This window comes from Cydia splendana, chromosome 5, assembly GCF_910591565.1.
Source record: "Cydia splendana chromosome 5, ilCydSple1.2, whole genome shotgun sequence".
NCBI classification, from domain to species: Eukaryota; Metazoa; Arthropoda; class Insecta; order Lepidoptera; family Tortricidae; genus Cydia; species Cydia splendana.
The window spans coordinates 9047481-9072700 of NC_085964.1; the positions used below are offsets into that span (position 1 = coordinate 9047481).

The following is a 25220-nucleotide window of genomic DNA, read 5'->3' on the forward strand; positions in this document are numbered from 1 at the left end:
GCTACAACTCTGTCGACGTCCGAACCTGTCGGCCCGATTCGAACAATGCCACAGCAGTACGATTCCGATCTGTCAGTGTCAAAAGTAACATTTCTTCAACCAATAAACGTCCCTTTTGACACACATATCGGTATCGTACCGCTTTGACTTCTTATGTGACGTTTTTGGTTGAAATAATGTCACTTTAGACAGACAGATCACATCCATATCTAATCCAGATCTGGATTGGATGTGGATTAGAATGGATTTTACTCTTATTAACTTATAATTAAAATCTGAATACGCCTGTTAGATCCACTAAGAAGAAATAAACAAAATAGCGCAAAATTTTCATGAGTGTATTATTTAAATCTTCAGATGCTGTGTTTTGGTTGATGGGCTGAGCGGGGTAGCTGAAAATATATAAAATCATTATTAAAGAGGAATTGCAAACTGCATTTGGATGGTGTTTAGCAAAAATGAGTCATCCCACATCCATTTTGCAATAAAATGTCAACTTTAAGCGTCAATATTTTGAGTTGACATATTATTGAAAAATGAATGTGGGTTGACACATTATTGCGTATCAGCATCCATTTGTAAAGGGGCCCAGACCAGCGGCAGATTACTAGTTCGCCGGACGATATCAGCCTGTCAGTTGTTCGGAACTCTCGTGTCAATGTCATTCGTCGAACGCTTTTCCCAATCGAATATTATTAGGCTCCTATAGTCTTGAACGCTAAAAAGGAAATCTGAGGTCTCTCTGGGAACCTACCTGTCCAATGAAATTGAAGCATGTTTGAGCAAAATATTGGACGCCAGTAAGTAAAATATGGCTTTCAAATTGTTTATCAGAAACTAAATATTAATGTTGAATGTTGATTTTAATTATTATTAAGTATATCGTTTATTTACTTATTCTATTCCATTCACGTTTATCTTAAGGTACAATACATTCAAACAAAAAACTCGACCTGGTCCAAAAACTCGAAATATTGTGTGACGTAAATAATAGACGACGCCTTAAGGGATCTCTTCCACCTAACCTTTAAGCAACTGAGAGATACATATGAAATGGTAGTCAAACTTGATAATCTGTGCATGACGGCAAGACATAAATACATAATTACATTTAATTTCAGCGACGCTACTGCCTTACACTGCCTCAGCGGAGATGGCAACGCGTTCCACAGCTTCACAGAGTATACCGTGAAACTCCAGACACCGCATTAATGAATCGTTTCCAAAGAGCACGAGGCCACCACACATATGTACAATTGAACTTGTAAAATGCTACGAATCCAGCAGCACAATAGAGTTGTATTCTACGCTATTTTATACTATAATAACACGAGAGTACTGGTCCTAATTGTAAGCGCAGCTGAAATAAAGCTGGCCGCTCTGCCATGCTAAATTTGTACGGGAGAGCATATGTATGGTGACCTCGATTGACTGCCGTGCTGTGACCGTAAATGATTTATCGTAATAAAGATCGGTGTTTATGGGTAGAAATTACCAACCTTATTATGACATTTTACTGGGGTTGCAATGGATTTCGGTTATGTCATCATTGCCCTGTTTTTTTTATATTTGTTACCAGGGTTCTCTTGTTGTTTCTTTTTCGCACCTTCTATCCGAATAAAATACGTTTTATTTTAATTTCAAATAACACATACAGACCAACAAAAGTCTGCAGCGAGTTTAAAATAACACTTGCACTGCTTGGACTATCAAAATCTCTGCAGACTTTTCTTGGTCTAACTCTGAGAATTTTATTTTTTATTTATCATATCATAAATGCAATATAATATTAGAAGAGGAGTACTAATTGGACATCTGCTACGACACGACCTGTTCCTTAAGAACATCATAAAAGGAAAAATAGAGGGAAATTGAGGAAGAGGAAAACAGAGGAAAAATTATTACAACCAAATAAAAGAAAAGGTTCAGGTCGTCTCATACCAAAAGGTTAAGGAGTTGGCAGAGGACCGGACGAATTGGAGATTACTCTACCGACAAGAGCAGAGCTCTTAAATATAAAGAAGATTATAAATGGATACTTTATCTACCACACTATATTATAATTAATCATCTATATTATTGTAAACTGAGTTAACAAACCTGTTTTTTTAATTAGTGTTTTAAAGTATTGTGATAAAGTTTCTACCGGGCCCTCCGGGCCACCTGTAAAATATATAATTATAAAATTACTTGCGATAAGTAAGTAAGTAACAACAATATACTTATTAATTAATTAAGATAATGTGAAGAAATAATAATTCCGTACCCAAAAGGTAAATACGGGACCCTATTACTAAGACTCCACTGTCCGTCTGTTTGTCCGTCCGTCTGTCTGTCTGTCACCAGGCTGTATCTTATGAACCGTGATACCTAGGTAATTGAAATTTTCACAGATGATGTATTTCTTTTGTCGCTATAACAACAAATACCAAAAAGTACGGAACCCTCGGTGGGCGAGTCCGACTCGCACTTGTCCGGTTTTTACTTCATGGCTGAGACCAAAGAGAATTCGAAATAGAGAAATATTGTCAAAGTAAATTATGTAGTCGTATCATTTACTGTCATATTTCGACACAAATGATCAAACCTTTTAGAACGCCATTTGGCTTTGATCCTTATTCTTTCACTGATATGGTGATATGTGTTTAATTTGTTAAATGTCAAAAAGTATCGCCATCTACTCGAGAGTAGAGGCCAAAGGTATGGCGCCATCGCTCGAAAAGATGGCATGTACTGACTACATAATTTACTTTGACAATATTCCTCTAGTCTAAATTCTCTTTGCTGAGACTATATAATAATATTTATTTACCCAGTTATTTTTACTTAACATGTTTTTTTTGTATGTAAATGTATATCAGTCAGTGATCAGTGCACCCTCGATAAATTATTTTAAAAATAAACTCGATAAACACTTTTGTAGACTACAAAACACAAGTGGACATTGATGTGCACGTATCAGCTTTAAGCTGCGTGTGCATGCACATATAATATGTATATCTCTTATAAGTTTGTGAAAGTTTCTATCAGGCCTATTCGGATTTCGAGATAATCACAAGATCTTGGGACGATTTAGAGATCAACTAGATCTAAATTAGATATCGACTAGATGTGACTTGGATATCTAAGTCATAACTTGTCGAAATCGTTCAAGAGGACCTCCAGAATCGCGGAAACGTCAAATTTGACATATCTATCTTACAAATATCTTTAAATTATCCGTATCGTAACTTGTTGAAGTCTAGTAGACATGTAATTCATTTTCCAAATCGAGCCGTATATCTCAGTCAATTTGCTTAACAATTTAGATTACGTAACTACTTAGTTTATTTGCATCACCTGCTAGTCAATAGGGAATATTAGGCAAAGCTCTGCGTAGGTGGCACAACTAGCACATACAGTAAACAAACATCAATGACACATCATGCGTCACTACGTCTATCACATGGCCTACCGTGAAACACGACAATCGAAAGTTCGGTTTCTGCCTCTCTATCACTCTTGCATATTCGAGCGATAAAGAGGCAGATAACTATCGATTTTCGCGTTTACCGGTAGGCCCTTGTTAACAAACCGCCTTGATTGATCAATGTCATATTTTATTGTCTTGAAAACTTGTCAAAAAACAGTTTAAGGCACAGTATGTATAAGTTAGTCTATGAATTTACTAGAGTCGGTAGTGCTGCACTCTGGCGGCAGAACATTGCAGTAATATCCCCTATTCTGGATATAAGTTGCAGTTAATCCACTACCCAAAGGTTATGTGGAAGAGATCGCTCTTTAGCGATAAGACCGCTGATTGTTTACCTCTACTTTTAAGATTGTGATCTGTATCGTTTCTTTTATTGAGGCGTGCTATAAATATAGTAATTAAAAAATAAATTAAATTAAAGCCTGACCAGTAATATATGATCGTGCGCCATGTTCGAACTTTAAGATTAATAGATCTAGCAACGATATGGATTAGATGTGTCAGTGTCAAAAGTGACGTTTTTGTTTAAAGAAACGTCACATTTGACACTGACATATCTAATTCATATCGTTTCTAGATCTATTAATTGACGTATCTTAACCTTTTGGACGCCAATGACCGATATATCCGCACCGTAGGTTCAACGCCAAAGACCGATTAATCACAGATCACAGAGCAACATAGACCTACGTGCATATGCATAAATTTCAATTTCAGTTTTGACACTTCGGTGGCGTGGCGTCAGCGTGACAGCTTTTGTGTTTGACACGGCGTCGAAAAGGTTAAAGTTCGAATCGGGTTGACTGTCATCATCACGCTGTCACGTCGACAAATAATTTTTGAAACACGCTTTTATTGCTGATGACTTTCGTATGCTCGTATATTTGTTTCTGGTTAAAATAAACTCATCGAATATATTAAAAATTAATTCGATTAGATTCAGATATAAGTAGATGACTTCAACTGCAAGAGACAGATAGGTACCGGAACAATCACAGTTCGTCGGTATGTTCATCATTCCGGTTATTTCCCGCAATTTTGAACGAAGCCTGTGATGTGAAATTTTTTTTTTTGACGTGATAACGTCTTATAAATCGATGAACACCGGAAGCATGCACGAAAAAGTGTCACGTTGTGGACAGACTCCATGGTAACGTTGTGGACAAATCTCCATGGTAACGTTAATTACATTCAATTAACTCCTTCTTTGTATACAAAATAATGATAATTCAGTGATGTTAATTCAATTCAATTCTTAAATAAATGTATGTAATTTTTCATCAATGTTTTCTTATGACGTTATCACGCAAAATTATCGTCCGCAAACCGACTTTACAGACAACCATATTATTTTTTTCTTTACTAATGGGGTCTCGATCATTCCCAAATAAAAATGTCTCTATAGCTTAATATTTTGAATGTGATTACTGTGTGTATTGAATTGCGTTGCAAATATTCCTCCCGATTCGAACAATGCTTATAATCATGAATCTAGTATTAAAACTGGATCTGGCATGAGGGTGGGGAGAAGTGACCGAACAGGATAGTCTTATGTATCTTTCAGTAGGAGTAGCAGCGAAAGAGCTATTATTGTTTGTCCTTGTCACAGTCTCACATTTTATTTGTTCCCCACCGTTTTTTTAGTATGGATTATGGTGGGCAACAAATGAATTCGACCAATCACAGTGTCGCATTTGCGTATGATTTGTCCCTCACGGAGGCACGCGTATACCACTTCTATACAATCCTATCTTCTATGCTTATAATATATGTAAGTCGTCACAGCGGTGGACGTTTTTGTTTGAAGCAATGTCACTTTTAACACTGACAGATCGGTATCGTACCGCTGTGACTTCTTATAAGCATTGTTCGAACCGGGAAGCCCAGGCGGTGCAACTATTATTTTAAACGTCAAACTTCTGTCACTTCTATGAGAGTACCTAAGTATATGACGTTTTAATAACACTCATCCATCGCACATCGCTGCCAACTTAGCTTGGTCTAACTCTAATATACCTATTATTATAAAAAATAATGTGATTACTTACTTGGTTTAAAACCTGACATAGGACGTTTGTGTAACGCTCGGACTTCCACTGTAAAAAGATTATGTAATGTTACAATTGAGTATCATAACTTCGAATAAACGTAATTGGTATATTTTTATTTATACCGCTGTGGAATAGTTATTTGTACAACAAGAGATCAAAGTTTGATATTTCTTCGAGTGCTTATTTTGAGTCCCGTGCAAGCGAAAGATTCTATAATAGATTCACGAGCGTAGCGAGTGAATCTAATTTAAAATCTTGAGCGTAGGAAGGGACTCAAAAGCGCACGAGATGTAAATAACTTTGATCTCGTGTTGTACATACAATTTTTCACGTCAGAAGTGAGAACATATTAGACAACCCCAACCTGAAAAATGTAGGTAAATCCTTCTTTATCACTTATTCACTCATGTTTTCATAAGATATTCTAACAATTACGTTTAAATACCGCAATCGAACACAAAAACAAAACGAAATAAATTTCAGTAAAATCATATGGAATTATGGAAATAACGAACATCAATTGACACTTCAACTTTTTTTTGTAAAAAATATTTTTGCAAGATACGGTCCGAATTGCGGAGACTACTATTTGTCAACCATAATAGAGATTTATAAAAGGAAAATTATTTATTTTGCGTGATAATCTGTGCATTTTTTGAGTTAATTATTTTAATTGTAGAATAAAATACTTAAAATATAGTGTTTTTTTTATCAAATTTTTAAGTTTATTTTCATTACTTAATTATTAAGAATTCATACTCGTACGTAATTTGGAATAGAATCCAAGTATTTTGAACTTTGTATTAGGCCCCGCATGTTGAAATGACATATGAATATGAAGGTCACTTGAATGTCATTTTGTCTCACTCAGTGAGCAAAATGCTATTTTGCTCACTGTTTTTAAGTAGCAAAGGGGCTGTCCATAAATTACGTCATCGATTTTTGACGATTTTTGACCCCCCCCCCCCCTATAATCATCCAAAAATCATGCTTCAAATGACCCCATTGCCTCCTACTTCATGCTACCGTCATCCGATGTCCAGACCCCCCCCCCTAATTTGAAATGACGTAATAGCCCCAAAGTACCCTTGTTCGAGCTGCTGACGTGAAAAATATGTAGTGAGGAAGTAGGCGCAGAAATGTGTATGGAGCAGTATGCACTTTTGTCTCATGCGACGCCGTTTGGCATGATTGTGCAAATTTAGGTATACGAAAATGATACCAAACTTGATCTGAGCGCTACAGGCAGGTAGAAAGAGTGCCGGAACCGCTTTTCCCCTCCCTGTTAGGGGTAGCTTAGTACCTATGATCCAAGGAATAATCGTGCCAATAAGCGGCATCGCCTGAGACAAAAGGGCTGCATTTCCCCGGCCTACTAACACTGCAATTCATATTGCCGGCCTACTAACACTGCAATTCATTCGATTATAAAGGTGGCACAAACAGCAGCACATCTATGTAAAGGTCCGAACAAAAACAGTAGGTAACAATTGTGAAAATGTAGTATAAAAAACCGGCTAAGTGCGAGTCAGACTCGCGCACGAAGGCTTCCGTACCATTACGGAAAAAAGGGGCAAAAAGAAACACTTTGTATGGGAGCACCACTTTAGTACCTATTTATTTTATTTTGTTTTTAGTATTTGTTGTTATAGCGGCAATAGAAATAGATCATCTGTGAAAATTTAACCCCTTACTGCATGTAATAAAAATTATTTGTTTAAATTTTAACTTTAATAACTTTCAATTGAGTTGAATATTATATCCGCCATATATGCGGTTAAGGGTTAATTGTCTAACTATTACGGTTCATGAAATACAGTCTGGTGACAGGCAGACAGACGGACGGATAGACAGACGGACAGCGGAGTCTTAATAATAGGGTCCCGTTTTTACCCTTTGGGTACGGAACCCTAAAAAGGAAAAATAATTACGTACATATTTTTTCCACCTCTTCATCCACGGACGAGATACCAACTGCAATAAAAAATAATTAAGTAACTACATATATATAAATTTTTGGCATTATAGAAATATATACCTATTACTAGCTTTTGCCCGCGACTTTGTCTGCGTGGAATTAGTAATTAGAGCTTTATTCCCTACTTAAGAAATTATTGATTTCCCCATACAAACACTCGCTCCAGCTCAACCCGACCGCTTGTAGTTCATGCCAGAAGGGTCGCTGAACATAGGAAGGCGTGGCGCGAGCTTGTGAAGGCCCTTTGCACCTCTGGGGTGCCGTAGGACAACAACAACAATAACAACATACAAACACTAAAACTTTTTTTGAACCCTTAAGGGATGATTTCGGGGATGAAAACTATTCTATATCTCTTCTCACATTTTAAACTATCTCCATACCAAACATCATCTAAATCGGTTCAGCGATATCAGCGATATTAATTCCCCATATAAATTTCGACCCTTCTTTTCACCCCCTTAACGGATGATTTCTGGAATAAAATTTACCCTATGTCCTTTCTCGGGACTCAAAGTATTTCTATTCCAAATTTCATTTAAATCGGTTCAGCTTTCACATTAATAATATTAATAAGTATGGTTATACAACAGCCAAATTCATATAATATGTATTCTCGTTTCTTTTATTGATTTTATTTTCTTTTCCTTTTGTAAGAATTTGATATGTTTTCTGAAAGAGCTACGTATTTGTATAAAGTTATGTACTCACTGAGTATAATTGCATGAATTCTATAGTAATTTAAATTGTATTTTTCTTAATTACTCGTAATGCATGTTAATTATAAGATGTAATAATGTTTTGAAAAGATGTGTCCCGCCGAGTTTGTTGCCGGTGCCATATTGGGATACCCTCCTCCAATTGAGGGGGGATTTAAATCTTCTCGGGGCAGAGGTGTACGGTTGGAGCCGGTAAAGGTTTATTTGACGTTCATAAGCGCATTGTAATATGCCTACTTGAATAAACTATTTTTTATCTTTATCTTTATCTTTTTATACGCTACTAGCTTTTGCCTGCGACTTTGTCTGCGTGGAATCAGTAACAGTAGCTAAAGTATAGCGCCTGGATAAAGTGTAATAGCAAACATTAAATTTAATAAGTTACTGCTTACATCAATTATCAGGCAATTTATTAACTCTCTCAATACCACGACTTTTCACTTTCTTTAGGGATGATTTCCGGCATAAAAACTATCCTAGGTCTTTCCCGGGGATCTAGCTATCTCTATGCCAAATTTAAACTAAATCCGTTCGTTTTAAGCGTGAAGAGGTAACAGACAGACAGACACACTTTCGCATTTATAATATTAGTATGGATAGTATGGATTAGTATGGATCTATTAAACTTACTCATTCTTCGAACCTTCTGTAGTAATTTCTCGTGTTCAAGGTCTACACCTGTGTTCTCCTCCTGGCCGGGACAAGATGTCTTTAGCCGGCAGGAGTCAAGGTTCACTGGAGTTATACATTCAAATTTCCAGCTACAGCCCTTTAAGTGTGCTAAAAATGTTTGTGATCGTTTAATAAATGAATTAATGATTGGTTTATACGAGTATGCTCTACATTTATCTGACAATTTACGAGACCCCGAGTGATGAATACATAAATAAAAAATAAATAATTCAGCCTATATGCGTCCTACTCAGGCCTCCTCTCATGCGCGAGAGCGCTTGGGCTATAGTCCCCACGCTAGCCCAATGCGGACTGGGGACTTCACATACAGCTTTTGATTTTTTTCTTTATTTTAGCTTTTCGGTGAAGGAAAACATCGTGAGGAAACCTGCATACATCGGCGAAGATTTAATACATATTTGATTTAATATTTCGTAATCATGTACTAGGTAATCATGTATATAATAGAGGTATAATACCTACATAATGTAAGCTACTTGGTAAATTTCGTGACACCTAAAAAATACCTTTTTTGCTAAGTGTGTCATGTGGTCTGGAAGTGGCCACGTTAAGTTGTCCATTATCTTTTTCAATATTAGGGCCTGTAAATATAATAATATGTTGTAAGGTAACGAGATATTTCACAAAAGACGGTTTAATATCAATGAGTTTTCTCACACATCTGATCAAGATATATTACCTGAAAAATATTTTCTAAAGTATGAGGATGTAAAAAATAGACGTAATTTTATTACGTTAGTATTATTATTACTTTATTTAGAAGGGCCTTACTCCGACACGAAAAACCATACCTTTAGTTTCTCCTGTAGTCATTGATTCGGCTTCCTCATTCTTGTGTTCATTTTGTTTACGTCCAGCTTTCACAACTATTTGTCTCTTTTTCTGAAGTTTACTCATTAAATTAACTGCAAATTGATTTTTATTACATGATTATTATTTTGACGTTGACTCACAGTCATTTTATTAAATAATATTTATTACCTCAAAAATACTGATAAAGAATTATTAGTGCTACTCGTTAAATTTACAAAATGATATTACAAATTAAAAGTACCATCATTAGAATAAAACAAGACAATTATCTTCACAATATCGTCATTTGGCTTCGATACATAAATGCAAAAGTTTGTTAAAACTATCAAAAATATTCCGCAGCTCTTGTAACGTTATTTTGGCCCACTTTTTGGTACAGTCGACGTCAAAGATGTGTTTACATTTTTCGCCTTATTACAAAGGAGAGTAAGGTGCTAAAGTGTAAACATATCTTTGACGTCGACTGTACCTAAGTGTTGCTTTCATAGCGTTTAAATTTTTGTTCAGCAACACAGGCCTCTCTTTGATAGACTAAACAGCTTCAAAAATATCTCTTTTATATATTTCCTGAATCATTTTGACACCTTTTTCTATAACAAGGGGGTTATGCCTGTGGAAAAACTACGGCCCCAGAACGTAATCGATTGATTAAATTCGAATAACTGCAGGCACTCCATTGACGACTAGAAGAATAACATTCTGTCATTTTGATGATTTGATCCTGTTCAATACTAAAAAGTTTTTCATCTGAAAATTACATGTTTTCTCAGGAAAGAAAGACAACAACAACAATATGTCACAAAATATTTTAGACAAGTTTTGAAACCGATTGCGATTGTGTATCAAATCCAAGGAGAATATTTTGAAGATAATTCGTTTTTCTTTAGTTTCATGAATGAAGTTTTCATTGTTATTTAATGCCATTTTGTAAATTTGTGGAAGGAAAAGAATACTGTGTATACTTCGACTTTGAGGAACGCCAGATTCTCTTTGTCTTCTATGAATGGGATCGTTTTTTTCCTTTAAACCTCGTTTGATTGGTTTAGTCAACACTGTAAATATAAATAATAAAATATAGTAAATAATATTGTCTTCGGTTACCGCCACACACACACACTCAAATTTAAGAAGAACGAAAAGAAAACAAAGAACGTTTAGATACTGACAGCTGTATATGCTCTTTCTGTGTTCAGGTTGATCTGAAAATACATATTATTTTACAGACCCTGTTAAAAGTTATATATCATATCAAAAACTTATACCGATTTTTTAATTTGCTGAGTATTTTGTAAAATTTACTCTAAGAAATACACTTACTAGCGTAACACATGCTGTTATGCACAACTGTAAATAAAAATAAAGAATAATAAGTTACTTACATTTATCGAGTTATCTTTCAGGCTCGATTTTGAATCGGAGAAACATCTATGTAATATAAGTAGTAGATCTTTGCAGAGTATGAAAATCAGTTTAAATTTACCATTTCTTTTGTAAGATTAGGTATGATAAACAGTGCAATAAATTTCCAAAGTCTGTTTACGTTTTTACTGCTGGAGGGCATAAAATTGCACTTCGCTTGATCCCAAATAATCTATGTAGTCGGTGTGACCAAGTAATAATTTATTGATAGGTACTATAAAAAATCAATCAATTATAGTCATTCTTACGATAAAAATGTAGAGGTATAATTACCACCATCCTTGGCAAACTCGTCCACGTAACATCGAGCGCCATCGACGCTCACTAGTTTAAGGTTCTTGTGGATTCCTTGAAAGAAGAAATAATGATTGTAGGTACAACCAATCTCAATACACTGAAAGCATGCATGTACAAAAAACTGCTTTTACCTGCTCCGTCAAGGGCTAACGCCTGAAGGGCATCAAGACCAGCGATATCAAATTCTGAAATAAAATAAAAAATGTTATTAAAAGAATTGATACAAATTCAAGCAAATCCTTGTTACAAAACTTAGAAATATTAACTACTTTTTAGTACTTACTGCTTAACCATGCAATGCGTCGATCTGTCATAACTACAAGGAATATTTATAGTATCAATATGAAATCATAATAAGGAATTATTTATACAAATTAGACCATCTACGAAATAAAGAAACAGAGCAATACGTACAAAAACGATGAAATAAAGTGTCTGCCAACGTTTCCGCACTTCGCGCCGAGCTTACGATACCTTGGCCTTCTATAAAAAAATAAAGAAGCATTAGAATATGACAATTATAATAATTATCATCATACTTATTTATTTGCTAAAGCAATCATTAACTGTACCTACCGGTAGAAATGAAAAGGGATATCAGGGATGTTACCGAAATATCATAAAATGTAATTGGTACTTAGCCTACATTGATGCGGAAATAAATACCTATTTATTAGGAAAACCTTTTTATTCAATTTCATAATACACTGGCTTCTGCCGTTGACTTCACCCGCATAGGATGATGATAAAACCTATCCTATGACCTTCCTCGGACCTCAAACTATCCCCATAACAAATTAAATCTAAATCGTAGGAGGACTAAGAATCAGAGTCACAGTTCTATATATTTTTTAACTTGAATTCATTAAAGATGCAGATAAATTTAAGATGATCAATTGATCACTAAGTTTATTACCTATGTACTTATGTTTTATTGATTACCTCCTGGTGAACGAGTGTCAACTGAAAAAAAATAACAACATCGTTGTAATCGTGCATGATCTGCCAAGATCACGAGGTTTCGATGAACATTTGATTTCAGAATTGGTCAATAATTCGTTTAACTAGTAAAGTAATGAACATCAGATATTCAAATTTTATAAATGCGTGCGAGTTTTTTCTGCTAATTGTATTAAATTTATTTATTTTTAATAGGTAAATCACCAAACAAATATAAATTTAGGTACGACTGCTAAAAACTCATAAAATGTATGATATAGAAAATACGCTATTCAAAAAATATGTACATACCTTTTGCCATTAGTCTTTTGGCTAACGGTAGTAGTTCTGGCGGAGTTAATACATCACCTATCGAATACAAAGTCATCGGTGTTTAGAGTGTATAGATCTTTTCCCCAAAATCGTTAATTTCGCGTAGCAAATTTTCCATTCGCATTTTTTCCCACCCGAACTTCTACCCATACCCTTTTTTGTCATTCGCTTATATCTCTACAGTTTTATTTCTTAGGTTAAATAAATTTTTCTCATAATTAATACTTTCCAAGACATTTTATTCGCATTCTTTTTATTTCTTAGGCTATAATATTACCATAGTCCCACCGCACTGTTTAGGTTAGGTTCGTTAGGTAGCTTCAGATACCCGAAGGGCAAACTGCCCAGTAATAGGAGCCCCGCGAAGCGGGGCTCCGTCCAGCTAAGTTGTGAACTAAATGTTTTTTGAAAAGAAACAGTGCGGTGGGACCACATGGTAATATTGTAGCCTAAGAAATAAAAATAATGCAAAAAAAACGACTTGGAAAGTATTAATTATAAGAAAATTAAAGCGTAAGAAATAAAAATGTTGCGATAGTTTGAGATTAGAGAAACAAGCGAATGACAAAAAAACGGTTTGGGTAGAAATTCGGGTGGGAAAAAATTCGAATGGAAAATTTGCTACGCGGAATTAACGATTTTGGGGAAAAGATCTATACACTCGGTGTTTAATACATAATATAGTGGTTAAGTAAATATTACTATGTACAATCGCCATCAGATATATCGATGCGGCCGAGGTGCTCAAAAATATTAGAACATGCACTCTTGACAATAGATGCGTGTTCAGATATTTGTGAGCACCTTGGCCGGTCCGATATATTCGATGGCGACTGTACCCATAAGTTTTACACATATGTATCTCTTTTCTAATCACAGGTAGTATTGATTGTATTTATACCTACAATTCATGGAATAGTGGAAGTTTAAGAAATATTGGGTTGTGTCGTGTCTGTACAGATTATAAATAGCCTTCTTCTCGTTTTTATCAAGTTCTTAAAAATGAAGAAATATTACATGTCTGATTAATATGAAACTCATTTATTATAGGTACAATAAGTGTTATAAAATGAATAATTAACTACACTTAAAATAACTAAAGCTAAAATATTAAAAATTCCTATACAAATTTTGCGCTCTTGGTAGGGTGGCCATCTTCCCATCACGCAGGCAGTGTTCCGCGTCTTTGCGCGAGAAAGCTGCCTGCGCGAGGGTCACCTGTAAGAGCTCCCCTACCCCACGGACCTAGTGTCTCGACGTCAAGGGTACAAACTCGTAGTGTACGCCGAGACAACTACATATTTTTATTAGCCTTTAAGCGTTCTCGGACGTCAGCCGCCGCCTCAGCCTGTTAAATTGTTTATCAAAGTAATATCGCAAAATGTTCTTTGTTACTTGATTGTAGCACTCGCGTGTTTCTTGGCGGCTCCTCGTCGGCTGCGCCGCTGCCGTCTTCATCTTCTGTATCTTCTAGTTTTAGGTGACTTTTATGTGCAATTTGATTGCTGTCTTCTATTGGTGTTGTTCATGTTGGAACAGAAAACTTAAATATCAAGGCTTCTAATATACTAAATGTCCATATAAGACGTTCTTGGATTATTCATATGTATTTATAATATTTTCTGGCGCTATTTACCATTTATACCATTTGAAACAGGAACCCTTAATAATTATTTAACACACTCAGTGCCAGCGCAAGCTACGCGCTACAAGCGTAGCCGATAACACGGGAAAACCCGTATGTAGCGAAAAGCGTCTTTGAACAGGAAAGGAAACCCGTCTAACGGGTAGCTGGCAGTGAATGAATTAAAGTGGCACCATCGGGTTTAAATATTTCTTTCTACTTAACCATTTGTAAAGTGCTTACCTGAAACGGACGCCACACAAACCTAAAAAAAAACACTATATTATTGGCGACTGGCGTATGTGTTTAGTGTCTCATCATGTACTTAGTGAATATCATATTTAAAAAACAGTAGTTACCATTTTTCACATAAAATTGGGTGCGTTATTTATTTTTACAATCTGTTTAACGATAACTGTTTTGATATACTTAATTGATATTAGGTAATTAACTGCTCTATCTTTCATAGCACGCCCAATTTTATAAGTGTGGTTGTATCGTAGCTTCTCTAAACTTTCCTTTCGTTATAATATATAATATAAGTAATCTTTATTGAGTCAAACTTAAGGTTTATTGTAAATGTTTAACTTACTGAAATATATAAACAAATGCTTATTAAATAAACAGTTAGTGTCCCCATTCTTCGTTACTTTATTAATCCAACTGCACTATGGATACAAACGTCATTAAAAAAGTTAGTTGGAAATGTAATTACCGTATCTAACTTTACTACTTTCATAGCAATTTTATATTTTCTTATTTATTTCATTAACTCGTACCAACCTCTCTGTAATTAACTTTAAGGGGGTGACAGACATACGATACTACTCGTACAAGCGATCCGCACCAACGGTTAAGAATAAGATCTGGATTAGATATGGCTCTGATGCGTCTACGATGCGAATACGCCTTATGGACAAACAAAATGGTGGCTCGCTATTTGCAGTCCAGCAGTGACAGACGTATGAGTATGAGACAAGGCGAGCTACGAGCAAAATTCAAACATGTTGGATCGTTGTCAAACTTGCTCGGCGGTTTTAAAGTACGTACGTGCGTACTAAGGACTGTATCGTTTATTATGGGTACAGATAAAACCTGGTCTAACTGTTGACATGTGTATTATTTTGTATTACTATGTTCTTAAGATATAATAAGATATAATATTTTTAAGCCATATCTGATATAAGAAGGTTTTACATTTATTTTATTTTAGGGACTTTATGATGATTTGAATACCGTCTAGCAAATATAATTTGGACAAGCCTACCGAGCTTAATTTGAGACTATTTCACCGATTCCTTGGTACGATTTAAAGAAACAAAAGGTTAATATGCTGCCAAAATATGCCATCTAAGTGTCCTTTTCATGATTGCTCAATTGGACATCCACAGAATTAATGTGGTGAATTTTTATCTTTACATGAAAACGACTTTTTATGCAACATTTTGGATTCCCGTCAATTTCTGACGCAAGCGAAATGAGGGAAACAGCTAAAATAATCTACCGAAATCCAAAGCCTAACGGACATTCATGGCGTTGAACCATGGCTAGAACAGGTCGATAGAAACGCTCCATGATGGTTATATTGTATACCAAAGTCGGGGTTGTCGTAAGTAACATGCCATATTCTCTAAAAGGCCACCATGCACAGATCCAAAACTTTTTTTCCAACTAAAAGAAATGATTAGACTATGCCCAGATGTTTTGCTTTACGAATCATGTGTAATTGCTGTTTACATAGTACGATTTTTTTTGTGTAATATCTCGTCTTGTTTGCAAATCGCAAATTTTCTTGTAGTGTTTGTCCAAAATCGTTGTAGTTACTCGGGAGGATTAGGTAAATATTGTCCGAACCATATGCGTTACGTCATCTCCCCGGACGATGTATTTTTTTAATAAAAATATAATACCAGAAAAAACGGCTAAGTTGTACCCATAATAAACGATACAGTCCTTGTATTGTATTGTATTTATTTATTGCAATTCACATGTACATTAAAGGTTTTACAAGTACCTAAGTAAGTCCTTAAATGACACAGGCGAGTATGGTCGTCGTGCTGTAAGTCCACGAACTTACTCGCCCGTCTATCACCCCCTTTATAGTTCAAGTACTCATTGAAGTAACTAACTCTAGACATTTAGGTATACGCACGCACAACATTTAATTGATTTTCAATAAACATTTGGATGCTGATACGCAATAATGTGTCAACCCACATTAATTTTTCAATAAGATGTCAACTCAAATTATTGACGCTTAAAGTTGACATTTTATTGCAAAATGGACGGGATGACTCATTTTTGCTAAACACCATCCATTTGTGGCTTTTGTATATTATTTTAATATTAAGTTCAAATCATTTTAGCATTGAATATATGACAAATATTTTTTGATCCTTTGATTGGTTCAATCTACAAGGCTTTCAAATAACCTAGTAAAAATTTGACACATTTAAAGAATAGTTTTCACTGGATTGTTGCCCATGCTGATGACCGGTAACACGTGAAATACCTATACGTTATTTTCTTTCGTTGACATATTTATTATTATTATTTGTAATTTAGACTACGTCAGATCTTCAGAAAAGCATAACAGGTAGGTATTAGGTATAAGGTAGAGCTCTTAGAAAGAGCTGAAAACAAAACGTATTTCAGTTTTGAACAAATTCAGCCTTAAACACTAAAGGTGGCTTGAATAATTTCGTCGGTATTCCATTGGACATGATCTTAATGCCGAGTTGCGTTCCAAATCCTGGTTAATTCCGCGCCTACCGAGCTCAGGTACTTAGGTTGTTGTAACAAAACAAGCGTAGCGCTGTCTCGGGTGCCGGGCCTGCACACTCAAGACAACAGGATTTTAGGAATGTGCTAAAACCTATTGTTTCATTTCGGATATACATATATGTATTAACTGTATTTATTACGACTGTAAAATATTAAAAAAAAATACCTTATCAAAGTCGATTACCTATTACGTCCTTTAATCTACCACATAGGAACACAAAAATCATGTACCTATTACCTACATCCATTTCACTACGCATAAATATTCTCGAGAGATTATCTATCTACCTACTCTACCTAAATAGTTGTCTGTGGGACGATATCGCGTTACGAAAAATCTACGTTTAATGAAATGAAGTAGCAACTCTTCAATCAAATTATGATTGATGTAGCGACGTCTAATTTGATAGTTTCTGACAAAAGTACTTACGGTGCGATTCGGGAAATGAATTAGAGATTCACTAGATATGAAACAGTAAAGATATGTGACGTTCCACGACAAAAGGTACCTTATGGCGGCTGACGCTTACGCCGCTCTCTAATTCATTTCCCGAATCGTGCAATTAGTTTATTATACAGGGTGACTTCAAATTGGTAATACAAAACACTTGATTGGGACTCAGTTAATGCCCAATAGTATACTACAGTAACTCCGTTGTTAAAATTTGCTGTATTTAATTATCGGTAATTTTCTAATAAATCAAATAATTAAAGTCCCGAAGTGTGGTTACCCCACATTAAATACCTAACTGTCATACCTGTCCTCACTGTCACTCGATGTTATCAATGTAAGTTAATAATTATCGATATCACTGAGTGACACTCGTGTAAAGGCCAGTGCAGACGGGCGGGGGAATTATGGTGACAACCGCTCTAAATTTAAGATAATGCCCTTAAACGGCCATACTATCGTCACAAATGGGGTTGGCAACTGTCAAAGGTTTGCCTAGATGGCGCCATCATAGCTTGCCCCTTTTTCTATGAGATTTGGCTTAAAGAGCTGGCATCCAGGGTATTAAAAAAACAAAAATTTGACACAATTCTAGGGATTGACGGGGCAAGCTATGATGGCGCCATCTGCTAAAAACTTCCACCGGCCAACCCCATTAGTATTCTTGCGTCCGCACCTCCATTTTATCGGTCATAATCTTACAATCGAATAAAAGGGGAATCGGCGAGCCAAATGGAGTTTGCAACCACACCACCAGCACCGGTTTAGGCCCATGCCTACAGATTCTCTAATTTACGGATACCCAATTTAACAGATAACCAATTATACAGGTTCCCAATTCTACAGATTCTCTAATCTACAGATTCCCAGTTTAACAGATGACCAAGTATACAGGTTCCCAATTCTACAGATTCTCTAATCTACAGATTCCCAATTTCACAGATAACCAATTATACAGGTTCCCAATTCTACAAATTCTTAATTCCACAGTTTCTCATCTCTACAGTATCCAAAAGAAAAGGATGAGTATAGTTTTCCTGGTTCTTACTGACTGACAAATTGGTTTGACCAACCATATCTTATCATATTTTTATCTTCCCAGAGAAATGTGCTATTATAATAATATTTATTATACCGTTAAACGAGCAATTCTTGTTTATTTATTTATATGTTTATTTATATATAGGGATTCCTATATTTTAGGGATCTCGGAAATGGCTCTAACGATTTCGATGAAATTTGCTATATGGGGGTTTTCGGGGGCAATAAATTGAATTGAACTAGCTAGGTCTTATCTCTGGGAAATCGCGCATCTCTTCTTCTTTGTCGTCACACTCTTGTCAGAGTGGTCGTGGTCGTCATATCAGGGCTGGTGGCAAGCTTCACAATCCAAACGCGCATTTGAGTTTTTATATATTTTCCGAGCAAAGCTCGGTCTCCCAGATATTAATATATATATAAATATTAGAGTAAAATTGAAAATCGTATACATGTTTTCAGATATGACCGTGCTAATGCTGTGTTACATTTATTATTTTAGTAGATACATTATTGTCTGAAGTGCTGACAATCTGTACAATTGGGAATCTGTAAGACTGGTAATCTGTTTGACTGGGAATCTGTAGAATTGGGATTTTGTGGAAATGGGAATCTGTAGAATTGAGAATACGTAGAATTAAGATTCTGTAAAATTGAAATTATGTAGAATTGGGAAGCTGTAGAATTGTGAATATGTAGAATTAAGATTCTGTAAAATTTAAATTATGTAGAATTGGGAATCTGTAAAATTGAAAATCTGTAGAATTGGGAATCTGTATTAGAAATCTGTAGAACTGGGCCTAAACCGTTTCAAGTACCCTGATACAGTCGACGTCAAAGATATGTTTACGTTTTTCACCTTATTACAAAGAAGTAAGGTGCAAAAGTGTAAACTGATCTTTGAAGTCGACTGTACAATCTGTGGTAAATAATAAGCGAATTAATTTAAATTAAATCATTTATTAATGTACGTAATCTACCGAATGTAATGTAACACAATCTTAAAATACGAGTACCTACGTTTCAATACTTTCAATAAGTTAGATAAGTGTGCACCTACTTTAACTAAACGTATTTTAAGATGTGTTGAAAATGACCACCGCTTTTCTGGACACATAAGTCTGATTCATATGATTACTCTTGAGATTCTTGATAAATTCATTGGTTTCACAGAATTGAACGCCTCAATTATCTTTTGGCGAAGTTCATCGAGGGTATTTGATTCCCGTGCGTACACTCTCCTTGTAATTTCGCCCTACAGAGGAAGTCGAGTCGGCCATGCGAAGATCGGGACTTCGAGGCGGTAATGCGACTGGGCCGTTGCGTGCAATCCATCTGCCAGGGAACTCTGGGTCCAAATGATAATCATACGTCGTTATCGCGGGGGCAACAACGATTTGACAGTAGTGAAAGATTATGACAAATAAATAATAACAGAAGTGACATTCCTATCGAGTAACGTTTATATTTACCTATGGGTTCAAAATGTAGCAGAATCGAATTTAAATAAAAGTTTGGTCATATTTTACTAATATCACATAAAATACTTTCAGAAGTAAGTAAATACTGATATAAATAATTAAATACATTGGTGACTTATTTTTCAAGTTGACTGACACGTTGACTTATAGGTATACGTTTACAAAGTGAAATACAAGATTAATTGACCATTTCCAGCGAAAACTTTATGCTAGATATGAAGAACATCTTAGAGGTTTAAATGTGTAGGCAGTATATTCCACTTTTACAAAACAGACGTTCTGTTACATGTGTTCTTTGACAGGCTTGTTTTTGCTCCCGCGATAACGACGTATGTTGACAAGTGACAATTACTAATCAAAACACGTTTACTTCATAAATACTGTGACAGGTGATTGATAACCAAAGAGGAAAGTGTTCTTTTGAAATTATTTAACCTTCTTTGTTAATGATGTTAGGATAACCATGTGAAGCCTAAAAAAATGGGATAAATAAAAAAATATAAAAAAATACTTTTGATTATTTTAAAAGCATGAGACTTAATTGAGGGGCTTAATTAAGGGAAGATGTATCTAAAACATTGATTTTGTATTACCAATTTGAAGTCATCCTGTATTTTTATGTGTATTTGTGGCAGTCATTATAAAAAAATATGGATTAAAAATGATTTTTAAGTACTCCAGTCAGTTTACGCCAGCTCACAGGGATTTACATATTTGTAGATAGTCGTATTTAATTTAACTAACACGGCATAGTAATGTTTGTTTTATTTACCACTCGTTGATTCTGCTTCACTATAATGACTGCTGTTTATTCGCGGTTCGGTCGGCCACAGAATTAAGGGCTAGACGTGGCATAAAGCGGGAAGCCTTTGTTTCCGATCCCATTTAAGGCGGGTAATTTACATGCACCTCGTTTTAGATTAATTAAATTATGAAGCGGTTACATTTTCAGGTAAATTATTTTCGTACGTTAATTTAATTTAAATGGAATAACAGACGGAGCACATAAGATGACTCGTTTAGGACAACAACTGGATTAGTCATTGCATGCAGTTCCCTTACACAATGCATAATTCGTTTGTTTCGATTCTAATAGTCCGGAAAAGTACAATGCACCGAATTTTGTCCAGTCTTACTATTCAAAGTTGAAACTAGCACTTGAAAGTTAAAACTTACCATGCGATCGGTAAAAAACATGTTGCGATAATTGATTTAATGACGGGTCGGGTCACTCGCGCGTCGGTTGTAGTGTGAAGCGGTGAAAGGTTGCGGCGCGATGACCCCGGCAACCGACCGGTGTCTTTTCTGTTGCTTGCCGAACACCGGTGAGTCCAAGGCTGACGTGAACCAGTATTAAGAGCGCCGCGTAGGCATAGTTGTGCATAGTTGTTATAGATGGCTCGACCCCGTCGCTCGCGCAATAGAAAGACAAAGCAGCGCCTACGCTGCCCAGTAGCAACAGCTTCTCTATTGTCGGCTGCATCAGTTTCGCCACTTAGTACACTCTCACCGTAGATGCTAAACCCATCTAATTGCTATACTGTTTCGTAAAGTACGCATTGTCCGCTTGATCTAGATTCCTTTGTTGCTTTCTGCAAATTGTTTCTTAGCACGAGGTTATCTCAGGCGACCTCTATTGTGATGGGATGAAAAGAAAGAAAAAGTGATAAGTTATGGACGTAATGTGTTTTATCTCGAACATATGTAGACATGATTACAATCGATTTAGTTTATACAACATCGCTTTAAGCAAAAAAAGTTTTTGCTATTCGCTGGGTAAAGACGATTTTTTACTTTTCTCGATGATATAGTTCATTCATGTCGCCAAATTGAACTCGACTCTTTAGCCAGATTTGGTAATAAATTATAGAAAAGCGAGTGTGATCGTAGTTTGGGCGGATAACCCAAGTTTACATCGCCGCCCACGTCACATAATTTTACAGCAGCCGATAGGGATCCACCGCTCCGCCGCCGCCGCCGCGCCGTCTAGACGCGACACCCGCGCTAGACTAGTTCGGCGATCGCTCCAGGCCCCAGCGCTCCAGCAGCCCGACCGATCCGCCAAACCATCCATACCCTCATACAGCTATACTAAGAGCAACCAAGATGCGATTTTCGATTGAGAAATCCTTCGAGGGGAGCTGCCAGGTATAAACGTCGGAAGGTGATTGGACGGAATCGCATTTCAATTCAGTTTAAAACGGGTTCTTCTTTGTAAGACTCGTATTATAGAGAGTAGGTACGTATAGTTGACACGTTGCCTCGCCGCCTATGTTCAGTTGCCGCTCTTTAGCTAATATATTCATTAGCGCCCCCTTGTTTACCGAGGCTGACCTTGACTCGACCCCTCACTAACGCGCAAAAACTATTCACGGATGAGCACGACCATAATTTAACTCAATAGGTAATAAACTCAAGCGTTGTACGAGTAATGTGTTGTCGCTAACAACACATTACTCGTACGTAAAACTTCCATGTGTTTATCCAAATAGGAAGAGATAGTTCAGATCGAATGTAGCATCTTTATCGGACAACATGGTATTAGAAATTGAAGCATTGTTACAGAACAAAACAACTCAATCCATTATCTACAACTGAATACTTCCTTTCACTTTACTAACACAGAGACGTCAATTTGAGGTAATCTTCGGCCATTTACCGCAAAAACAATGAACAATTACTTACACACGCTCACTTAACATCTATCTGCTCGCACGACTCCCCTTTAAACCATTCGGCGTCGTCTAAAATGGGAACATTATTAAGTTTACTCGTGAATCTTCGATTGACAAATCTCTCAGCATTAAATTAAAACTGTGTGACTTTGCTTTTTTTTTAATTCGTTTCGCAAAATTTCGCTTGTGCAGGAGATCACCGTGACTAATCATCAAAAACATAAATGTAAAATTATAACTTAACTTTCTCGTTTTCTACTTGTTCTTTTTTGTGACTTACACGTTAAGGTAAATATGCAGTTTCTATTTACCAATGTGTGAATTGATTTACATTGGGTTTTATACGAGTAGGTGCAATCGTCTGCCGAAGAACGAAATCACCTGATGATCAGAATGGAGTGGAATGTGATCCGTTCCAGAGATCGTAACCTATTTGGCCAGCAACGTGCGCATTGGGGATATCACAAGTGTTCTCATCGAAACGTTTCTATTTCCTCAGCACTCTCGACAAAGCGGCGGCGGCAGGCCCGCAAGCCTCTTGTCAGTGCGGAGGGCTCACGGCGGCTTAACGCCAGCCGCGGCCGCAGCGCTGACTGAAGCCTTCACACGGAATTTATCAATATCCGGCTTGACGTTAGAGCAGGAATATAATCGTTGTCAATATTTATGAAACCAAAGCTGAATGAGTACATATTTAACGTAATGGTGCTCCCACACTTATATGACATCGTGTGACGGGTACAAGATACTATTGATAGTGTTCTTAGTACATTCAACTGAACAACACACCACACCCGGCACCACCGCCACTACACCACAAATAACGTAGGGTATTTGTGGTGCAGTGGCGGCGGTGCCTTTTGCAAGTAATACTAACTATATTTGTGCTAAATTTCATCGGTCTCGGATCAGCCTTTTATACGTGAAGGAGGAACAAACCTCCAAACATACAAACATTCACATTTATAACATCAGGTGGATTTGTCCTATAACTATCGATATACTTAAAAACGTCTTCATCGTTAATCATTCATCGTCATACGAGTAGGTACGAACCTATAGTTTGTTATTTATTATACCGAAGCGCAATTTTTTAGGTCAGTACCTACCTACTTATTGTTTGTCACATTTATTCAAGATAAGACATTCTAGTACCTGGTTTGTCTACCTATGGTAATTCCAAACCCGCTTGTTAACCTAAAATTTATAAAAGTTAAAAACCAACAAGTCTTATTATACGTCTACATCATTCCTATTTAGAACCCTAGTAGTGTTTGCTAAAAGCGCTTCCCGCCAATAGAATAAAAAGTAAGCCAAGTTCATAACCGTCACGGGACGACAGCGGCTGAGGGCGGCGCTTTCCCAGGCACAGGGCTGTTATTGCCATCACTTACATGAGTTTTCGCCTCAGGCAATCCATTTTAAACATGAGCCCCGATCACAGATTGTTAGTATTAATCATAGTAATACTGGTTTTCCTGAATCGAACGCTCAACAAGCTATTGCGTCATGGGCCCAGCTGCGTCCGGACGATGACGTCACAGCTTATGTGCACTCCATTTGTGTACTGTCAACGTTCTAATACCAAATGTACACACTCCCACGGGCTGACTTATACACAAACGTTTAAAATGATAGGCGTTTTACAATGTCTTTTTAAATACATTCAATCATTTTGATTGTAGTATAGTCTGTCAAGTTAATTTGCAATACAATACATACCTACTCATTTTTCACTTTGTACCCATTTAATAGGTAATCTTTGCACACAAAAATATGGGTAAATATATATACATGCGCGCGTCAAATGATGGTCCCCATGACATATATTATAGTATTTTTACACATAGACATAAAATCCATAGTTAATGTGTTAATGGCTGTGTAAACAGATATGTGTAAAGTGACAAATAATTACTAAATTCAAGCGCAAGTCTGTAGTGCCTAGAGATTGGTAGGGGTGAGTAAATACTGAGTATTTACTCGGTATTTACTCAAAGCACCCGATAAATACCCGTATTTACTCATTTAGGTGGGTAAAAACGATTGCTTATAAAATATTCAAAAAGTGAGATTTAAGAACAAAATTGTCTTTTATTGAAGAGTGCTAACGTGTATTAACAATATCTATAAAATAAAAAGCATATAGGACGCTTAATTTAGGGAAAAAAGGTAATTATTAGTGAGAGGCAAATTGTGATAATGCATTAGAGGTATTTACTTTAAAAATATGGTACTTAAATTCTATCGATGTTCTAGATAACTGCATGTCGCGCTAAAGTCCGTGTTTACGCGGCACTTACGACCTTTTATTAAGGGTTTTTTAAAGAAATCTCAAAAATGGCTCAATTGATGATGTTCAAAATATTGTTTTTTGTACTCTATTATACGGTTAATCTCCCGATATGTTTACATATTTTTTCTGAACTTTGGTTCTACAGTTATAGAGAGAT

At 36.1% G+C, this 25220-nt stretch overlaps 2 protein-coding genes across 6 annotated transcripts in view; one reads left to right on the plus strand and one right to left on the minus strand.

Moving 5' to 3' along the window:
* Window positions 1–25220, plus strand: part of LOC134790652 (uncharacterized) — a 268621-nt gene that overhangs the window by 119605 nt on the left and 123796 nt on the right. The gene's annotated exons all lie outside the window — the stretch shown is intronic.
* LOC134791101 (uncharacterized) lies at window positions 325–15067 on the minus strand. 4 transcript variants are annotated; one of them, XM_063762132.1, is made up of 20 exons: window positions 14931–15067; window positions 14582–14603; window positions 14110–14226; window positions 12694–12750; window positions 12385–12405; window positions 11857–11925; window positions 11726–11758; window positions 11574–11627; window positions 11419–11493; window positions 11044–11070; window positions 10893–10925; window positions 10689–10778; window positions 9705–9818; window positions 9420–9494; window positions 8851–9000; window positions 7459–7497; window positions 5521–5568; window positions 2101–2163; window positions 1500–1606; window positions 325–392 (listed from the first exon to the last, which is right to left on the minus strand). In XM_063762132.1, the coding sequence occupies exons 1-19, from the start codon at window positions 14976–14978 to the stop codon at window positions 1539–1541; spliced, it is 1203 nt and encodes a 400-aa protein (XP_063618202.1). In that variant the 5' UTR covers window positions 14979–15067; the 3' UTR covers window positions 325–392; window positions 1500–1538. The 4 variants fall into 4 exon arrangements, with proteins under 4 accessions (XP_063618202.1, XP_063618200.1, XP_063618201.1 ...); XM_063762130.1 differs by having other exon boundaries at window positions 1500–1609; window positions 14931–15066; XM_063762131.1 differs by having other exon boundaries at window positions 1500–1609; window positions 14110–14223; window positions 14931–15044.